This window comes from Drosophila albomicans, chromosome 2L (assembly GCF_009650485.2).
Source record: "Drosophila albomicans strain 15112-1751.03 chromosome 2L, ASM965048v2, whole genome shotgun sequence".
NCBI lineage: Eukaryota > Metazoa > Arthropoda > Insecta > Diptera > Drosophilidae > Drosophila > Drosophila albomicans.
The window spans coordinates 19,455,803-19,472,631 of record NC_047628.2 but is presented as its reverse complement, the minus strand read 5'-3'; the positions used below and the strand labels follow the sequence as shown (position 1 = coordinate 19,472,631).

Below are 16,829 nucleotides of genomic sequence, written 5' to 3'. Positions count from 1 at the left end.
TAGTCTTTTCAAAGAAATAAATAAAACCAGCAAAACAAAAAAAAAACATTCTAATAAATTTAACATGTAATATAATGAATTTTACAATTTGAAGATTTTTTTTAAAGAGCGAGAATAAAAGTAATACTAGGAAGATTATTTGTAAAAATACCAAAATTCTGTTTAATTTAAAAAAAAAATTGTTCAGTAAAATGAAATGAAATTAATCACTCTTAATAAATACTGTTTGCTTCATTTTTCACACTTTTTTATGGTCCACCGAAATTAATGAAATCTTAAAATCCATTTCTGTGTCAAATTTGCAGTAAAAAAAACTTGAAAGCATTTTAAATACATTAGAATACAAATAAAATATTTATTCTACTTTTGCTCGTCACAAACACGTCAACTCTTGGCCTTTCTACGACCTCGGACTATCTACAAAGTATTCTAGTTTTTGTTTTTTACTCTCAAAACATCAGCAACCATCTGTTCGAATCTAAGTGTGAATTAGTGATAGTTTTGTGAGAAACACAATAATATGAAACAATTCATAAGCGAAATTTTGTTGGTGGTGATGGCAGCATTGTTGTTGCCCCACACTGAGACAGCCGAGTCGATTAAGTTCGCTGCGGATCCCGCGTATCCCGGCAAATGTGTGGTGACGCCCAATCTTATCCTAAATCCTGGCCAAGTTGCCCAATTCCCAGGGTTGACCTGTACTCGCGTCATCTGCCACGGCCCCAATAATTTTGCCACGATTCAGACGTGAGTTCAAGCTTTGAAAGTAACGTATGCAACTGCTGTTGTACTCATCATTTCTCATTTCATAGCTGCGGAGCTTTAGGTGCTCCGACTGGCTGCTTTTTGGGTGAACTAAAATTCCCCAATGCCGACTATCCCGAGTGCTGTTACCGTGAAATCATATGCAATTAACTGAAGATCAACAACGACGACAACGACCTAGCCACGCCCCTCCAGCAGCTTCACTGCGCCCAACAACAGCACTCGGCTAATGCGGACAGTGCATAAAAATAGAATAGCAGCCACTGATTATGCATATAGTACATAAAGTATGTCAAATCTAGGTGAATGGAAAAAAGTGAGCGAACTTATTATGACAAATAAATAAATATTGAAGACTACTTGACAGCAGCTGATGTGTTTATATATAATATTATATATGCAACTTGTAATAGTAAAAGCTTGTTTACGAGTATTACAAATTTCATTAATTTACACTCAGAATTGAATGTTTTAAAAACTATTGTCCCGAAAAATAGCTAAAAGTTAGAGCTAATCTTAAACACTTTGAGAATAAGCATTTTATAACGCATACGCCATGTAGTGCACGCGACCGGTTAGTGGTAAAACTTCAATCAATTGCTTTTGGAACTCAATTGAAAATTCTTTCAAACAGTGTTTTAATATTGTTATAAATCTTTAATTTTTATAGCAGTCAAAGTAAACTTACAGACACACAAATGAAGTATAATTTCCTGAGCAATCGTACGCTATAAATTTGTATTTATTTTTTTCAAACAAATAAAGTGATTTTAAAATAGAATTACCGAGCATTATCAAAACTGAGTGACTCTTAGATTTCGCGAAAATCGCCATCTGGACAATGCACAACTCGAGTACAGCATTTAGGGAACTCAGCATCTGGATATTTAGGTTCTCCTATTGTGCAAAGCTCTCGCGTATTCATATTCTGACATCTGTAAACGAAGTCAGTTCTGTGAAATGTAATATGTATTTGTAAATAATTACGCTTATGTTCGAACATATATGACTTAGCTCCATAAATAAAACAACATAGCATATTAAGCTTGTTGATCAAATCAAGTGTTTATTAGAAGTGTTTATTAAAAAACAAATTGAAAGCATTTTAAATACATTAGAATACAAATAAAATATATATTCTACTTTTGCTCGTCACAAACACGTCAACTCTTGGCCTTTCTACGACCTCGGACTATCTACAAAGTATTCCAGTTTTTGTTTTTTACGCTCAAAACATCATCAGCCATCTGTTCGAATCTGAGTGTGAATCAGTCATAGTTTTGTGAGCAACGCAATAAGATGAAACAATTCATGAGCGGAATTTTGTTGGTGCTGCTGGCGGCGTTGTTGTTGCCCCACACTGAGGCAGCTGTTATGCGTGGCGTCTTTGCGGATCCCGCGCATCCCGGCAAATGTGTGGTGAAGCCGAATCTTATCCTAAATCCTGGCCAAGTTGCCCAATATCCAGCGATAACCTGTGCTCGCATCATCTGCGAAGACAACAGTCATGCCCAGATTCACACGTGAGTTCAAGCTTTAAGTAAAGAGTATGCAAATTGCTGATTTCAATTGTGATTCCCATTTAATAGCTGCGGAGTTGAAGCTGCTCCACCTGGCTGCCATTTGGGTGAACCGAAATTCCCCAATGCCGACTATCCCAAGTGCTGTCAACGTGAAATCATATGCAATTGACTGAAGAATGACCTAGCCACGCCCTTCCAGCAGTTTCCCTGCGCCCAACAACAGCACTCAGCTAATGCGTAGAGTGCATAAAAATAGAATAGCAGCCACTGATTATTAATGTAGTACATAAAGTATGTCAAATTTAGGTGAATGGAAAAAAGTGAGCGAACTTATTATGACAAATAAATAAATATTAAAGACTACTTGACAGCAGCTGATGTACATTAATATATATAACTTTTAGTAGTGAAGGCTAGTTTATTAACAATTTAGGTATCAGAAGAAGGCAGATCACACTCAGAATTCAATGTTTCAGAAATTATTTTCCCGCTAAATATGTTAGCTAAAAGTTAGAGCTAATCTTAAACACTTTGAGTGTTTGCATTTTATCACTCATACGCCATGTATTGCACATTATCGATTGGGGGTTAAACTTTAATCAATTGCTACTGGAACTGAATTGAAAATTCTGATAAACTGTATTTTGATATTGATATCAATCTTTAATTTTATAGCATTAAAAGAAAACTTACTGAAAGCAAAATTAAGTAGGATTTCCTAAACAATCGTACGCTATAAATTTGTATTTATTTATTTCATACAAATTAAATGCTTCTAAAATAGATTTATCGAGCATTAACAAAATATAATGGAGTTCCTAATTCGCGTTATATTATTTCTACGCACTCATCTCGTAAGTAGAACAGTTAATTAAGTATTAAAAATATCACGAGACTAATTAGTGGAATTTATGAAAATTATAACGACATTCATATGAAAAGAATTTAAATCGAAGGGAAATAAACTTTTCTTGCATTTACTCCATAAATTGAACTAGCTTAGCATACAAATAAATTAAGCTTGTTGACCAAATCAAGTGTTTATTAGCGAGTTCATCAGAGTCAAAGCGAAGTCATAAGTGCATATTTATTGAGTCTAGAATGTCTCACTTGTGGCTATTTTATAGAGTCGAAGCGAACGCGTTCGCTTACTTCAGCATATAAATACTTATTACCAGTCGTAAGCGTGATGGGCTATTTTGTTTATGAGCTCTGCTCTGCGCTGCTCTGTATAGTATATTAATTTTGGCTTGACTTGGCGTGGTCAACTGGCGTTTGTTTATTATTTTTTACGAGTTTTTCGGCTGTTTGCCTGTTGACCCGATTTCTGTTTGTTGGCTATTTTCGTAACATACTTTTGGCATTAAATTTATTGAGCGCTTTTGTCTCGGGACGCTTGTCTAAATAGCGTTATGACTAGCGATATTTGTGTCCAAATCCCCCTTCCCATCATCGGGGACCCAAAAAGCCATCAACAACAATAAGCGTAAAACTGTGACAACAGCAACAACAAACAGCAGCAAACAACAAACAAACACAACAACACAGAGACGGAAAGATAAAGGGCAGCCATGCTGAAACTGAAACTGACACAGAAACAGAAACCACACCCACAGCACTAATTGCCCCTCTATATGTCTCTCTATTTGTTTGTGTGTGTGTGTGTATCTCTTTGTGTATGTGTGTGTGTGTGTAGTGGTTGGCTGGCTAAATAAAGCTTAGAGTGCGTTAAACGTTTCGACCTCGCAAACGCATTTTAAGGCCATTTTATTTTAACTGCATTTTGACCTTATTTCACATGCAATTTGACATTTGCATCGCTTTTGTACCGCACTGCATTGCAGTTAAGTTCTATCAAATTTGATCAGAGGTCAGGCCAAATCAATGCCGAAATCTGCATCCGACTCTGAGGGATTTGCTAAATGAATTACATAAACCCCTCAGCGACCTCACCAACTGACATTGGCAAAGGATTATTAGGCAGTTAGAGACAGAGATAGACAAAGCTTTGTGAAGTGTTTTAGATTCAATGCATTCAACTATCGATTCATAAAATTTGTTTACTTCACCATAGCTATTTATTATGATCATATTATGAAGACAGTAAAATTTTTGTTAAGGGTTGTGAAGTTAATCATTGATTTGATTAACGGATATACTAAAGATAAACATTTACTTCTAAAATGTATGCATATAATATTGATATGAACTCAACTGCGAAATCAATTAAAACATATTAAAGCTTGTTTTTCAAGTTTCAATTTAAAAGTAATTGCGTAATTCTTATAGAGAATATAGATTAGAATACGCCTTGATATTGAGCAAGCTCTCTGTTGTGATTAGGAAAACCCAAGTTCAATGGCATTCAAATTAAGTATACGTATGACGTATACGCAATAAAGTTGTTTGCCAAACAGTTTTGTTATTTATTTTTGTATAAGTGGCGCTTTTTTAGTACAATTTAATTTGTAAGAGAATAATTTAGCTTAGATGCATTTTTTTATTCAAGAGTTTCACGATCTCCATCGGAGCAATGTAGAAAACGATTGCAGCATTCAGGAAAATCAGCTTCATGATTCTTAAAGTCTCCCAGAGTGCAATTCTCAGGCACAGTTGCAGTATTACAACTGAAAAAGACACATAAATAAATAAATTGATAAATATATTTAATTATATATCGTATGCATTCTGAAAATACGCACCGTGCAGTAATTACAACACCTTTTCCTCGGCAATTAAACAGCACACAATGGCGCGTTGCATTTTGGCCTTTATCCAAAATGGTGTTATCATCCAGAACGCATTTACCTGGATAACCTACAAAGTGCTTCATAGATTGATGGATCACTTTCACGATTGCTAAGTTCTCTCAATACGCACCATCATGTCTGTAAATTCCTATTGAAAGTTTTCCAAATCCTTCACTTGTGCTAAAAGCAATTGCCAATAGACAGATGACTAAAATAGTTGCCTTCATCTTGCCAGTTCGAAAAGGTTTACTTGTATATTTAAACGTTGCTGTCAATTTATACACCACATCATATGAAAAGATTTCTGTTTCATAAAGCTCTTCCTAATCTGTCCACTTCGAAGCTGAATTTAATTCATTCGTACTATGAATAACAAGTTGGCTCATATTATGTATTTATTAAACAAGATTTGTGATTCGATTCCGAATCTACAATCTACAATTTTTGTATTTTTTAAGAAAGCTTTGTTATTGCCTTATACTAGGTCAGGGAAATCAATGCGTGATTAAAATCAAGTAAGAAAACTACATTCGAGTGTGCTTCACTGTGAGATACCCGCTAGTTATTTTGAATAAGTGCTAAATAGTGCGGTATTATTCTTAAAATATACCACAAAAATACAAGAATATACCGAAGTCTGTAATTAGTAAATTGGCATATACGACAGAAACAAAACTACATAACGGTTTTTTTTTTCATTTTCGTTTTTGTTACTCGATCTCTTACATATTGTTTTTGTAAAATGGAACTTATAGATAAGAAAAAACCAAACACTCCGTTAGATTTGTTGCTGTTATTTTAACATTTTTATACAAGTGCACAACACATTGCCTGCTCACTGGAATAGCAGTTTTTAAAATTTGTTTAATTTTATGAAAAGTGAGTTTTATTAAGTTCATTATTGTAACGGGTATAAAAATGTTGAGCCTCATGTTTTTATAAATCATTAAATTAATCAATTTCGTTTAACCAAATTGACCTTTGTGAACTTCTATTAAGACGGCCCCGTAAACATCACCTGAGCCAAGCACAATGGCTAAAAGACAGATTGCTGAAATAGTAAAATAGGTTTAAATACCGCTGTCCCAAGGACCACAAACTTAGACTATCTTCAAAGCTTTCTGTTTCCTCTTCCTCTCCATCTCTCCTCTCTCTCTCTTCAGAGTATTGCTTCATCTGCTATCTGTCCAAAGCGATGTGTGACTTTTTTTCATAGAGGACAAAACACTAAAGAGCATAGGGTGAAGAGAGTGATTCTAATTCATTTGAAAGCAACGAGCAGTCAAAGCGTTCTTTGATCGCCAGCTGTTGATTATGCGTATGTGATTAGTAAAATGTTTGTAGCGAACGCCTGAGTAAAGTGTATTTGATTGACTGCAAGACGTCCATAATTGCTTTAATGTTCTGGTTTATTATTCAAATATAGAATTTATTCAATAAAATTGCTTGAAAGCCTAAACTAACTCGAACATGGATTTAGTTTATTTACAAATCAAATGATTCACGATCTCCGTCAGGACAATGCACCACAGTATTACAGCAATCCGGAAAACTGGCATTAGGATACTTAGCCTCTCCAAAAGTGCAAGGAGAGCCTTGTGGTAATACAATATTAGGACAACTACAAATACGACAAATTTATTATCAAAAAAAATATATTTAAATATATGTCAAGTAAATGCTCACCCTTTTATACGACCACCAACAAAGAGGAGGCACTCAATTTTCTGACAATGTTCGGGCGACCCCGCAACACGATCCTCAAGAACTATTTCAGCATCGATGCACTTATCACGCTGGCAATAACGCGTTATAGAAAAACCGTTATCTATAATGGTGTTTTCATCGAATACACATTTATTGGGATGATCATCATTCCTGTAATTTCCATATGAAAGAACAGCGGTGCCTTCTCCTGTGCTAATCGCAATGGCCAAAAAACAGATCACTGATATAGTCACCCTCATGTTGCCACTTTCAAATGGATTTAGTTTCCAATTCAAATGTCGCTGTCAATTTATACTATCTTCAAAGCTTTCTATTTTAAAAAGCTTTTCCTCTCGCAGTTTTGCTCAACACATCATCTGACATTTGTCTGCAACTATGTGCCTTTTTGCCTTAAGCATGAGCATAAGTAGAATTGAGTGATTTTAATTCATTCGAAAGCAAAGAGCTACCAACGAATTTTTGTATTGCCAGCGAAGCTTATTTGATTAGCGATTATTTGTTGCCTATCACATTAGCAATTACGCATTATTTTTTGACGACCATCTAAAATGGTGTTTGCCTGGATGAGCATCATCGAGGAAACTTGCTATTGACGTCCATGACTTTCTCTTATACTAATTGTCATGCAACAGATCACTAAATAAATCAACCTCATCTTGACTCTTTTAAATGATTTTACATAGAATTCAATGCAAATGGTGCATAACTCAAACTATCTTCAATGCTTTTTGTTTTAGAAAGCTATTCCGCTCTAATCTATTTGACCCTTAGGTGAAGTTTCGCTATAAAAAAAAGAACGTCGTCTGACATCTGTGCGAATCAGCGTACTTCCTTTGCCTAGAACATACTATATAAGATCCGTGAGTATAAGTCAAATTGAATGTGTGTTAATTAGTTCAAGATCAAATTGATTTGAATGAAATGTTTGTTACTCCATACATACTGGAGCAAACTCTCCAAATTGAAAATTGAAATTGAATTGAAATTCGAAATGCATCAATTCCCGATAAATAGAATAGATTATGTATGAAAGAATCTGCAACACAATCTGATATATTTTGTACACTGCAGTATATTTTGAATGTAATTGTAAACTGATATACCAAATGACAAAATTTTAAATTGACCTAAACTATTTAATTCCCATTGTCAAGTTATAGATTTGGGAAAAGTTTAGTTATTATTTAATAAATTGAAAATTCAAGTGCTGCTAGAAACAAGAGTCTATCATATTCTGCTTATTTACCTTATTCACTTTAATGTTGAGGTCAACTATAGCATCTTTATAAGAAAGACACCCACACTAATGCACAGTCATAAATAATACACCCACACACTCTCACAGTTGTAACTTAAGCCGCAAATTCAAATTGATTTGTGTTGAGTGCATTTAACTGAAACTAATTGAACCTGGTGTCGTCCTACTTATGAGATTTATGACTGTATTACTGAGTGTGAGTATGTGTGTGTGTATGTTACGAAAGTGCCAGTGTGTGGGTAAACAACTGTTTGTATATACAACCGCAGTGCATTTATGAAGTACTGCTTTAATGAGATGCTTATGCAAATACATTTGCCAGAGCCAAGCTTCGTTGACTTTAATAGAAACCACACGATTAATTAGATGCGAATAGTTAGTGCAAACAATTGTATTCGCTTTGCTAGTCAAACGTATAAATTATTCAGCATACTTTATACGCATACGTCACTCAGAAGAACATCAAAAGAAATACGTCGCGAAGACATCCTTAACTAAAGGGTAGTAAAAACTGCTTCAGCTGTTGGATCTTAATAGCTTTGATTGGCAATATGGTATATTTTGTACACTGCGGTATGTGTAAAAGTAGTCGTAAGTTGGTGTATGAAATAATTAAGTATTTTTCGGTATTTCGGTATACGTCACTCAGAAGAACATGAAAAATTACGTCGCAAGAGATATTTATACTCGCTACCTGAAGGGTAGTAAAAAATGTTTCAACTGTTAAATTATACTATTTTAGTTGACAATCCGGTTTATTTTGTACACTGCGGTATATTTTTAATGTAGTAGTATTATTTTGGGATTTTTTCGATATTTATTTTTATTGTTAACTAGTAGCGATCACACTCGAATCTAGCTTTATCACTTGTTTATCATTCACACAAATCCAATTTAAATTTCACTATCTCCATCGGGACAATGCTGCACTCGGGTGCAACATTTGGGATAATCCGCATCCGGATACTTGAATTCGCCCAGTTTGCAGGGCTCGGCAACAGCAACAACACCACAGCTGCAAATTCGATAGTGAATGTATATTTTTCCAAATATATACAATTATATTCTATACAAGTACTCACGTGGCAAACTCAACAAAGCTTCCTTCGCCACACGAAATACGCGTGCATTTACGCGTTACAACTTGACCCTCATCTAAAATAGTGTCGGCATCCACAACACATTTTCCTGGATGAGCATCATCCTTGTAAACTCCAATTGAGACTGCGCCGTGAACTTCAGTTGTGCTTAGCACAATTGCCAATACACAGATCACAGAAATAGTTGTCGCCCTCATCTTGAAAGTTCGAATCGATTTGGTTGTCAATTGAAATGTCGCAGTCAATTTATAGTCGAATGCCAACAAACTTGTCTTTCAAACGCCCTCATCGAACTTGCTTGATGTGATGACTTAACTAGTCAAGCTACTTATTATCACTTTAGCAATGGCTATTAAATGATTGTTTACATATGCATTCAAATATTTAAATGAACAACACAAAACCGGTTCGATGAACACATCTTCTGAGAACACATAGTCAAATAGAAATCCATGAAATCGCTGATAATGACAGATTTTCAAGCACATTAAAATATATGGATCGTAAAACGAAACTAATTGCAATATGTTACTGTGTCTGATTATTATTTTTATTTGCACATTAAATTCAGATTAGCGTAGGTAATAAATATTTCTAGCTTCGTTAGTGTTTTTAGTTTTGATTTACTGTTAAAAAACATTTATCATTTATCATTTTAATTTTGCAAATTAAAAATTATGACAATCCATTTATTGAATAATAGTTTGTGTATTAAGATTTTTTACTAAATGATTGAAATGCATTTAATGCACTTTTTTTTTTAAGTAACCACTCATTTATTATTATTTTATTATCATTATTTAATGTTTGGATTTTCCATTTGATAATTAGGCTATGAAAAAATCTTGTTGCTTTAATCTAAATTCGACCAATTCAATAAATTATCTTGTAGTGTATAACACGAATGTATTTTAAATTTCCGTTGGATACATTTTGGTTACTTTGTCGAGCCTCAAACATGAAAAGAAACTACAAAGTAGCCAAAACACAAATTGAAGAAGTGAGAGTTGTGTGCACACACAGAGAAAAAAACAGAAAGAAAAAAGAAAATGTAAAAGACCGCAGCAAGTTTTTAGTCGCATGCGAGAAAGCAAAATGGCAGTCTCAGCATAAAAAGTGAATATTACAATTTTAGCATGCCGCAAAGTTTAAGCCTCGACTATGTGAATTTGTGTGTGTGTATGTGTGTGTGTGTGTAAACTCATGTACACTGACACACATACAACATTTATAAATTGGCAGGCAGGCAACTTGCTTTTGGGTGACCTCTCATGCCAGTCAGTGTATGAGTGTGTGTGTGTGTGTGTGTGTGTGTGTGTGTGTGTGTGTGTGTGTTTGGCTGTGTAGTTGTGTGTGTGTGTGCGTACAAAAGGTGAAGGTAATGTCGGTTGCTGGTCAGGCTACAAATTCGAGCACGAGTTGCTACATAAACTGAAATGAAACTTTGCCAAGGCACGCGCTGAAAATAATAATATCAACCCAAAAAAAAAAAATATAACAGACAGCCAGAGAAAAAAAAGCACACTCGAATTCAGATTTCCCGGTGTACAGACAAACTAGCATATAATATGTAAAAGGTGCAAAGGAAGCGCCTTAAAATATGCAACAAACAAAATAGTGTACGCAGTGAAATGAGACCTTTAACTGTGCTACACACTCACACTTACACACTCGCACACACACACACACACACAAAACATAACTTATTCATTGTTTTTCACGCGTTGTCTGTGCCCAGCAGTGCCAAAAATAAAGAAGAAATAACCCACAGAGCACAAAAAACTCACACAGAAAACGAGAACGAAAGAATAAAATGGTCGCCACACTCTGCCGCAATTCACACAGCAAACTCTCACACACACTGAAATTGAAATCCTTGCCGCACTTTCCCACAAGAAGATGATGCTTCATTTCATGCCCGAGAGCAACGTTTTTTTTTTTTGTTCAACCCAGAGATGAGCTCGTTACAAAACATGAGTTACCTTCAAAACTTGCCAGTCTGCATTTGTAAATCGCTTCGATAACAGTTTGTTATCGATAGTAATCACTAGATCACTAGTTGATTATCGTTTATTTTTTATTACTGTTACAGTTTTTTTGTATTACAATTAGTTAAAGTTCTTTTAAGTTTCCCCATTGTCAAACATTATAATTTTTGCAAACATTTATTTGTGTATAAGTTTATGTGCGATTTTACAAATAATTTTTTTATGGATGGTAATCACTATTTGATATTTACTTATTTTAAATTTTTAATTTGAGTTGAAGGTTTTGTATCACAGCTTGACTTATTTTAAGTTCGCTTAGCTTGTTTTAAGTTTCCACATTCTCAAACATTATAAGTTTGATGTGTAAATTTATGAGCTGCTTTATTAATCAATTTGTTGTTGATTGTTGATTTTCTAATTATTATTATTATTTATTGTATATTAAAGTATGCTTATTTTTATTTAAAAAGCAAACAATTATCGATAACAAAATTAATAATAAAGCTTATTTATATATTAGATACTGTAAAGTAATAAAGTAAATAAATGAATGTTCCACTTTCCATTAATTTGTTTCTCAATTATTTTGTTTAATATTCAGATGTTTTAATACTTCGTAATAATTTCATTGACAAAACAATCTTATATTTAAGCAAGGTAAAATCTACACATCTTTATATGAACTATAATACCATTAATATCTATATCAAAATACACACTTTCTCAACCGTTTGTTTGCTCATATCTGATAAAACTTCCACTTTTCACTTTATAGCTTTGTCATTTTCATTTTGCCTTTTTCTCCTTTGCAGCGCATACACAAAAGTAGTACCAACAGTCTTATAAATTCAGTTTTTTCTTTTTCTTTGTGTGTGTGTTTTTTTTTTTGCGTATTTTTTGTGTAAAACTAGATTAACAAAGCAGCACTTTGAAAGGGTATTCGAGTACTTAAGACATATTGCTGTTAGCATTAGGTAATATTCATGTCAAAATGTTCTCTGTCTGCTGCGCACAAAAGTAGGCAACAGTAAAAGCTGCAATTAGGCAATAACCAGTTTACTCAAATGGCCAGTTATTTAGCTCGGTTGTTGTGTTCTGTTGTGTTCCGTTGTACTTCGTTGTGTTGTGTTCTGCTGCCAGCCCAGAGAGAAGTGCTAATTATAGCCAATCCGTGACCATTACACGCCCATTATGTGCCACGCCCCCTCCCCAACAGTGAACACCCTGCTGACTAATGACAATTTTAGCTTGGTCTGCCAGAGCTGCGTACAAGGCACAAAATCCAGCAAGAAAAACACTAAAACAGTTTATTGACATTTTTCATGGACACGCACATAAGATTTTTATGTGTGCAAACGCATTAAATACACATTTGCATACTATATATACTCAGATTGTTCAAATTCCTTGCAGAAATACTCGCATTATCGAAAATTCTAATTATAAATACAATACATTAAAATTTTGTATTATAGCTGAATTGTAGTATATTATTGATTCATAATAAATAGCACGCAGCGACCCAATAAATATTCAAAATCAAAACTTTTGAAAGGCAACAAAAATATACAAATTATGCACAAAAGAGGTTCGAATGTTGCACCCGAAATACTCTTTAAAATATAATAATAAATGCAATTTTAATTTGATTAAATTATGTTTACTTTAGATACTTCAAATCATAAACTGTTTAAATATTCCCCAATTTTTTAAACAGCTCCTCAAGTTGCAACAAAGTTTCTACATCAACAAATGTTGCGCCACTTATTCAAATGATCTATGCAAATTGCACTTAATTATGTGCTCATTATGCTTGTTCTTTTGCTAACAAGCATTCATTTTCATTCATGAAATTGTGCTCAAGTTTTTGTTATACCATCTGATACCAAATTTCCAGAATTGGCTATAAAAAGCACTTTACGAGGCGCACAAAAGAAAATATTAATGCAAATGTTCATTGAATTAAACGCACATTTATTGATTGCGGTTGAATTCATTTTCATTCTTAATTTAATGCGTAATTTTTTAATACGTTCCATTGCAGTTTTATGGGATTTTAAAATTCAATAAAATAAAATTATTCAATAAATTTTAAAATAAATCAATTTTCAAGACTCACCTTCCACTGAGAACCACCAACGAGATACAGCTGCGCCAAAGTTGCAGACGATGGAAGATGAGGAAGCTGCGTGGCAAGCCAGTTGCTGGATGAAACAGGTACAATTAGCTAGCTTTTCTTTTTTGATTAAAATTACGCTTTTTCCGCTGCTCTATTGTTGTATTTGTGGCACTTTTTAATTATGGCAAAATCAAACTGAACCGAATCGAATCGAAACGAACTGAACTTTCACTTCAATCGCACTGCAATTATTTACAAATAGCTGTGATTACTTTTTCATTGTTATTTTTCGAGAATGTGTGTGGGAAAAAGGAAGGAAAATGAGTGTGGCACGCTCGGTTGCATGTGCAAATATTTGCTATGCAGCGTGTACATATTAAGCTTAATATTTGTGTTCAAACAATAACAGAAATCATCTGCAGCAGCAGCAGCATCAGTAGCAACCAAGTTTTAGCCTATCAAAAGTCGGCATAGGCAGACAGTAGATTGCGCATACGCCTCGTATTCGCTAATGGCATTTCAATAACGCATTGCAACCGCAACAGACCTTTTACACGCACATATTTCTGGAATTCGAAATGCACGAAATGCATTAAATATGCAACAGCATCCTTTGAATTATTCAAAAATCGCAGCTGACACATTCTCTGAGCATTCAAACTGAAATTGTAACTGAAACTGAAAATGAACAAATCGATTTTGCATACTGACTGAATTTTAAGGTCGACTTGCCAGTTTTTGGTAATGAAAAAGTTTTGCGTCCACTTTTGCCACCAAACTTTCCCAACCAAAATCATCAAAAGGATTTCAACACGTATTTACAAACAAACAAACAACGCAACACACAAAAATAAAAAAGTGAAAAAAGAGAATGAGGTAAGTGGTTTAGTTATTTGCATGCAACGCCAACTGTTTACTCAGTTGGCACTCTTGGGCATAAAGCACAAGCCAGACATGATGTCAAGGCTGCCTTCTACTTATAGCCACAATCATTAGGATCCTTAAGAGAACTTAACAGGAAATATGACTCTGACGTTGAATTATAGTTATGGATTGTGCTATTGGATTTATTTCGAAATTATGGAAATTTTATAGCATACATTTGTGTTCGAATTCAAGGCTTAAATGTCCGAACACAGATCTGTTTTAATAGCGTTGAAATCAAACAAGAAATGTGAGCAAATAAAAAGAAAAATCCCCTTGCTTACTTTGTATTATAGTATATGTTGTTTTTAAACCCCTTTTTTATAAGAGAGAAATCTCAACAACAGCTTTTTGTTTTTTAATACGAACTTAACATTATTTTTATGACATTGAAATCGCTGTTGATGTTCTTCAAACACAGTGGGGAAAAACGACAGAGAGAGAGAGAGAGAGAAAGCAAGTGAAAGAGAGAGAGAGAGAAACTTTCGTACCTGTTACATGTCGTTCTGACACTTTCGAGGGGTGCGCTAGACTAGACCTTACTGTTGGTAACAGCCCCTAGTTGCTACGGAATTGAAAGTCGTAAATTGAACACATGCAAATTCGTTGGCATAAAAACAGCCAACAAGAAGGACATCAAAGTTTGTGAACTGGCAAACTTTAGAGGCTAACGTAAATAAATAAAAATAAATAAAGCAAGAAACAAGAATAAAATACAGCAAACAAAAAACAGAAACAGATCCATTGAGGGACATACACGCACTTACAAATACTATATATGTATATGCTTTGCTCGGGAACATGGCACATAAAAATGTAATACTTTCGCCTGCCGACGACGACGACGATGATGATGATGATGATGATAATATTTTCTGATATTTTCATTACATTGTTGTACTTTTACGACTGTTATCCTTGAGTGAAGAACTTGCTACACAGGATGCTAAAAACCCAACACTCACACACACACACACAGAATTCAAGCCACACACATACTAAAACAGTCTCACACTCACACACACACGCATGTGCGAGGTGAGCGAGCTTTTTCCACCTAATGTCTAAACCGTTAGTTTTGAGAGACTGCTGCTGCTGCTGGAGAGAAAGAGAATGGGCTGAATTTTCACCTTCGCACTTTGTGTTTTTCTTTCGTTTGCTTTTTTTTTTGATACAATTGAATTTTTTTTTTTTTTTTGAATTAACAATTTTTTTTGTTTTAATTTTTTTTGTTGGAAACTTGTTTTGCCACTCGAACACTCGAACAATTCAGCACTGATTAAAAATGATGAATTTTTTATATTTTTAATGCAACTGCCTGGGACAATTGTTAAGTTTTAGTTTTATTTATGAATATAATTTTTTAAATATTTACAAACGCGCCTCGAGCTCATGCACAACACACGAGATGTTGTTCCGTCGCTCGTTGGGATTCAACTGAATGCTAACAAGTACACGACGGCCTAACCACGCACAACTACATCTGCAGTAACCGTATGCGAAAAGCTTTTCGCATGGACCACGAACGCGTGGGTGGCCCAAAAAAAGAGAGAAAGCTCTAGAGAGCAAAACGATTTACATTGCAGGTAATTATAATAGAATCACAGCACTTTAATTTTGAATTTAACCGAAACGACATTAGCATTGGTGAAAATTCTCACTTAAGCACTTGGCGTCCTTTCAATGGCGCTACTTTTACTAAACAATCGATTGAATCCCGCCGATAAAAGCACCTGTTGCTAAGTTCTGATCCCAATTAGTATACGAACAACAGAGGGCGCTGTATTGATTGATGGCGCAAATATCGGAGGCTGTTGCATGTGAGCCACAACGATGTTAGTAAAGCAATCAAACGAAGCAAACTCTGTTGCTCTTTGAGATAATAGGCCATCAGTGTAGAAGGACATTGCTACTGTGAACTTCACAGTGTGAAGTGGATTATTATTTAATTTCGATAAGCAAAACGAACTCTTTGATCATCGATTTCTCTGGGTTATCGATAAGGTCAACATAGATTTGCATCAGTGTGACCATTTTATTATAGTAACGTAAAGTAAATTTTTAGTGAAATTTCTGGTCACGCTGGTCGCCTGCTTTAGACAAGGAAAATAAAGCAAAACAAAATACAAATTTGTTTATATTTGTTAAAAACAATGTCTGACGCTTACGCGTGCGTTGCTAAAGGCAAACTTAAGCTGAAAAGTGACTCGGAACTAAAGAAAAAGAAGAAGAAACACAAGAGTAAGGACAAAGAGAAGGAGGCGCTTCAGAAATCATATGCTGAACAACAACTCAACGAGGCCTCAGCAACAACAACATCGACCAGCGGCTACGAACGCAAGCTGACCAAAGCCGAACTGGCTAGCAAGAAGCAGCAGGAGAAGATGCGCAACAAGCGTATTATGGACAAGGCACAAACGACGCACAAGCAGCGGGTGGAGAAATTCAATGAGCATTTGGACACACTCACCGAGCACTTTGACATACCCAAAGTATCCTGGACGAAATAGAGATCCAATAAATGTAACTGCAGCTTAGTCGTAAAGTTGAAACTATGGATCGTTATTATAAGTTAAATTATAGAAATTAATCTGCTAGTGGATATATATTTGTGTGCTCCCTGCAATCAATAGTAAAATAAACTCCAAAACATGTTATAATGTATAATTCTGAC

At 34.7% G+C, this 16,829-nt stretch overlaps 6 protein-coding genes across 6 annotated transcripts in view; 3 read left to right on the top strand and 3 right to left on the bottom strand.

Annotated features, from left to right (window-relative positions):
• Positions 1-13,342, bottom strand: part of LOC117563295 (pneumococcal serine-rich repeat protein) — a 57,200-nt gene extending 43,858 nt beyond the window's left edge. The window contains 1 exon segment of the mRNA XM_034241538.2: positions 13,232-13,342. The gene's annotated coding sequence lies outside the window, so the exon portion shown is untranslated.
• LOC117563300 (uncharacterized) lies at positions 354-1,128 on the top strand. Its single transcript, XM_052002854.1, has 2 exons — positions 354-747; positions 813-1,128. Exons 1-2 carry the CDS (start codon positions 521-523, stop codon positions 913-915), a joined length of 330 nt encoding a protein of 109 aa, XP_051858814.1. The 5' UTR covers positions 354-520; the 3' UTR covers positions 916-1,128.
• LOC117563298 (U-scoloptoxin(16)-Ssd1a-like) lies at positions 1,906-2,651 on the top strand. Its single transcript, XM_034241542.2, has 2 exons — positions 1,906-2,288; positions 2,355-2,651. The coding sequence occupies exons 1-2, from the start codon at positions 2,065-2,067 to the stop codon at positions 2,455-2,457; spliced, it is 327 nt and encodes a 108-aa protein (XP_034097433.1). The 5' UTR covers positions 1,906-2,064; the 3' UTR covers positions 2,458-2,651.
• Positions 6,449-8,138, bottom strand: LOC127565246 (uncharacterized). Its single transcript, XM_052002852.1, has 2 exons — positions 6,725-8,138; positions 6,449-6,659 (listed from the first exon to the last, which is right to left on the bottom strand). The coding sequence occupies exons 1-2, from the start codon at positions 7,003-7,005 to the stop codon at positions 6,524-6,526; spliced, it is 417 nt and encodes a 138-aa protein (XP_051858812.1). The 5' UTR covers positions 7,006-8,138; the 3' UTR covers positions 6,449-6,523.
• On the bottom strand, positions 8,761-9,352 carry LOC117563297 (uncharacterized). Its single transcript, XM_034241541.2, has 2 exons — positions 9,107-9,352; positions 8,761-9,039 (listed from the first exon to the last, which is right to left on the bottom strand). The coding sequence occupies exons 1-2, from the start codon at positions 9,319-9,321 to the stop codon at positions 8,919-8,921; spliced, it is 336 nt and encodes a 111-aa protein (XP_034097432.1). The 5' UTR covers positions 9,322-9,352; the 3' UTR covers positions 8,761-8,918.
• Positions 13,343-16,206: 2,864 nt separating the features above from the next.
• LOC117563647 (protein FAM32A) lies at positions 16,207-16,822 on the top strand. Its single transcript, XM_034242056.2, has one exon. The coding sequence runs from the start codon at positions 16,309-16,311 to the stop codon at positions 16,663-16,665; it is 357 nt and encodes a 118-aa protein (XP_034097947.1). The 5' UTR covers positions 16,207-16,308; the 3' UTR covers positions 16,666-16,822.
• Positions 16,823-16,829: the final 7 nt, after the last annotated feature.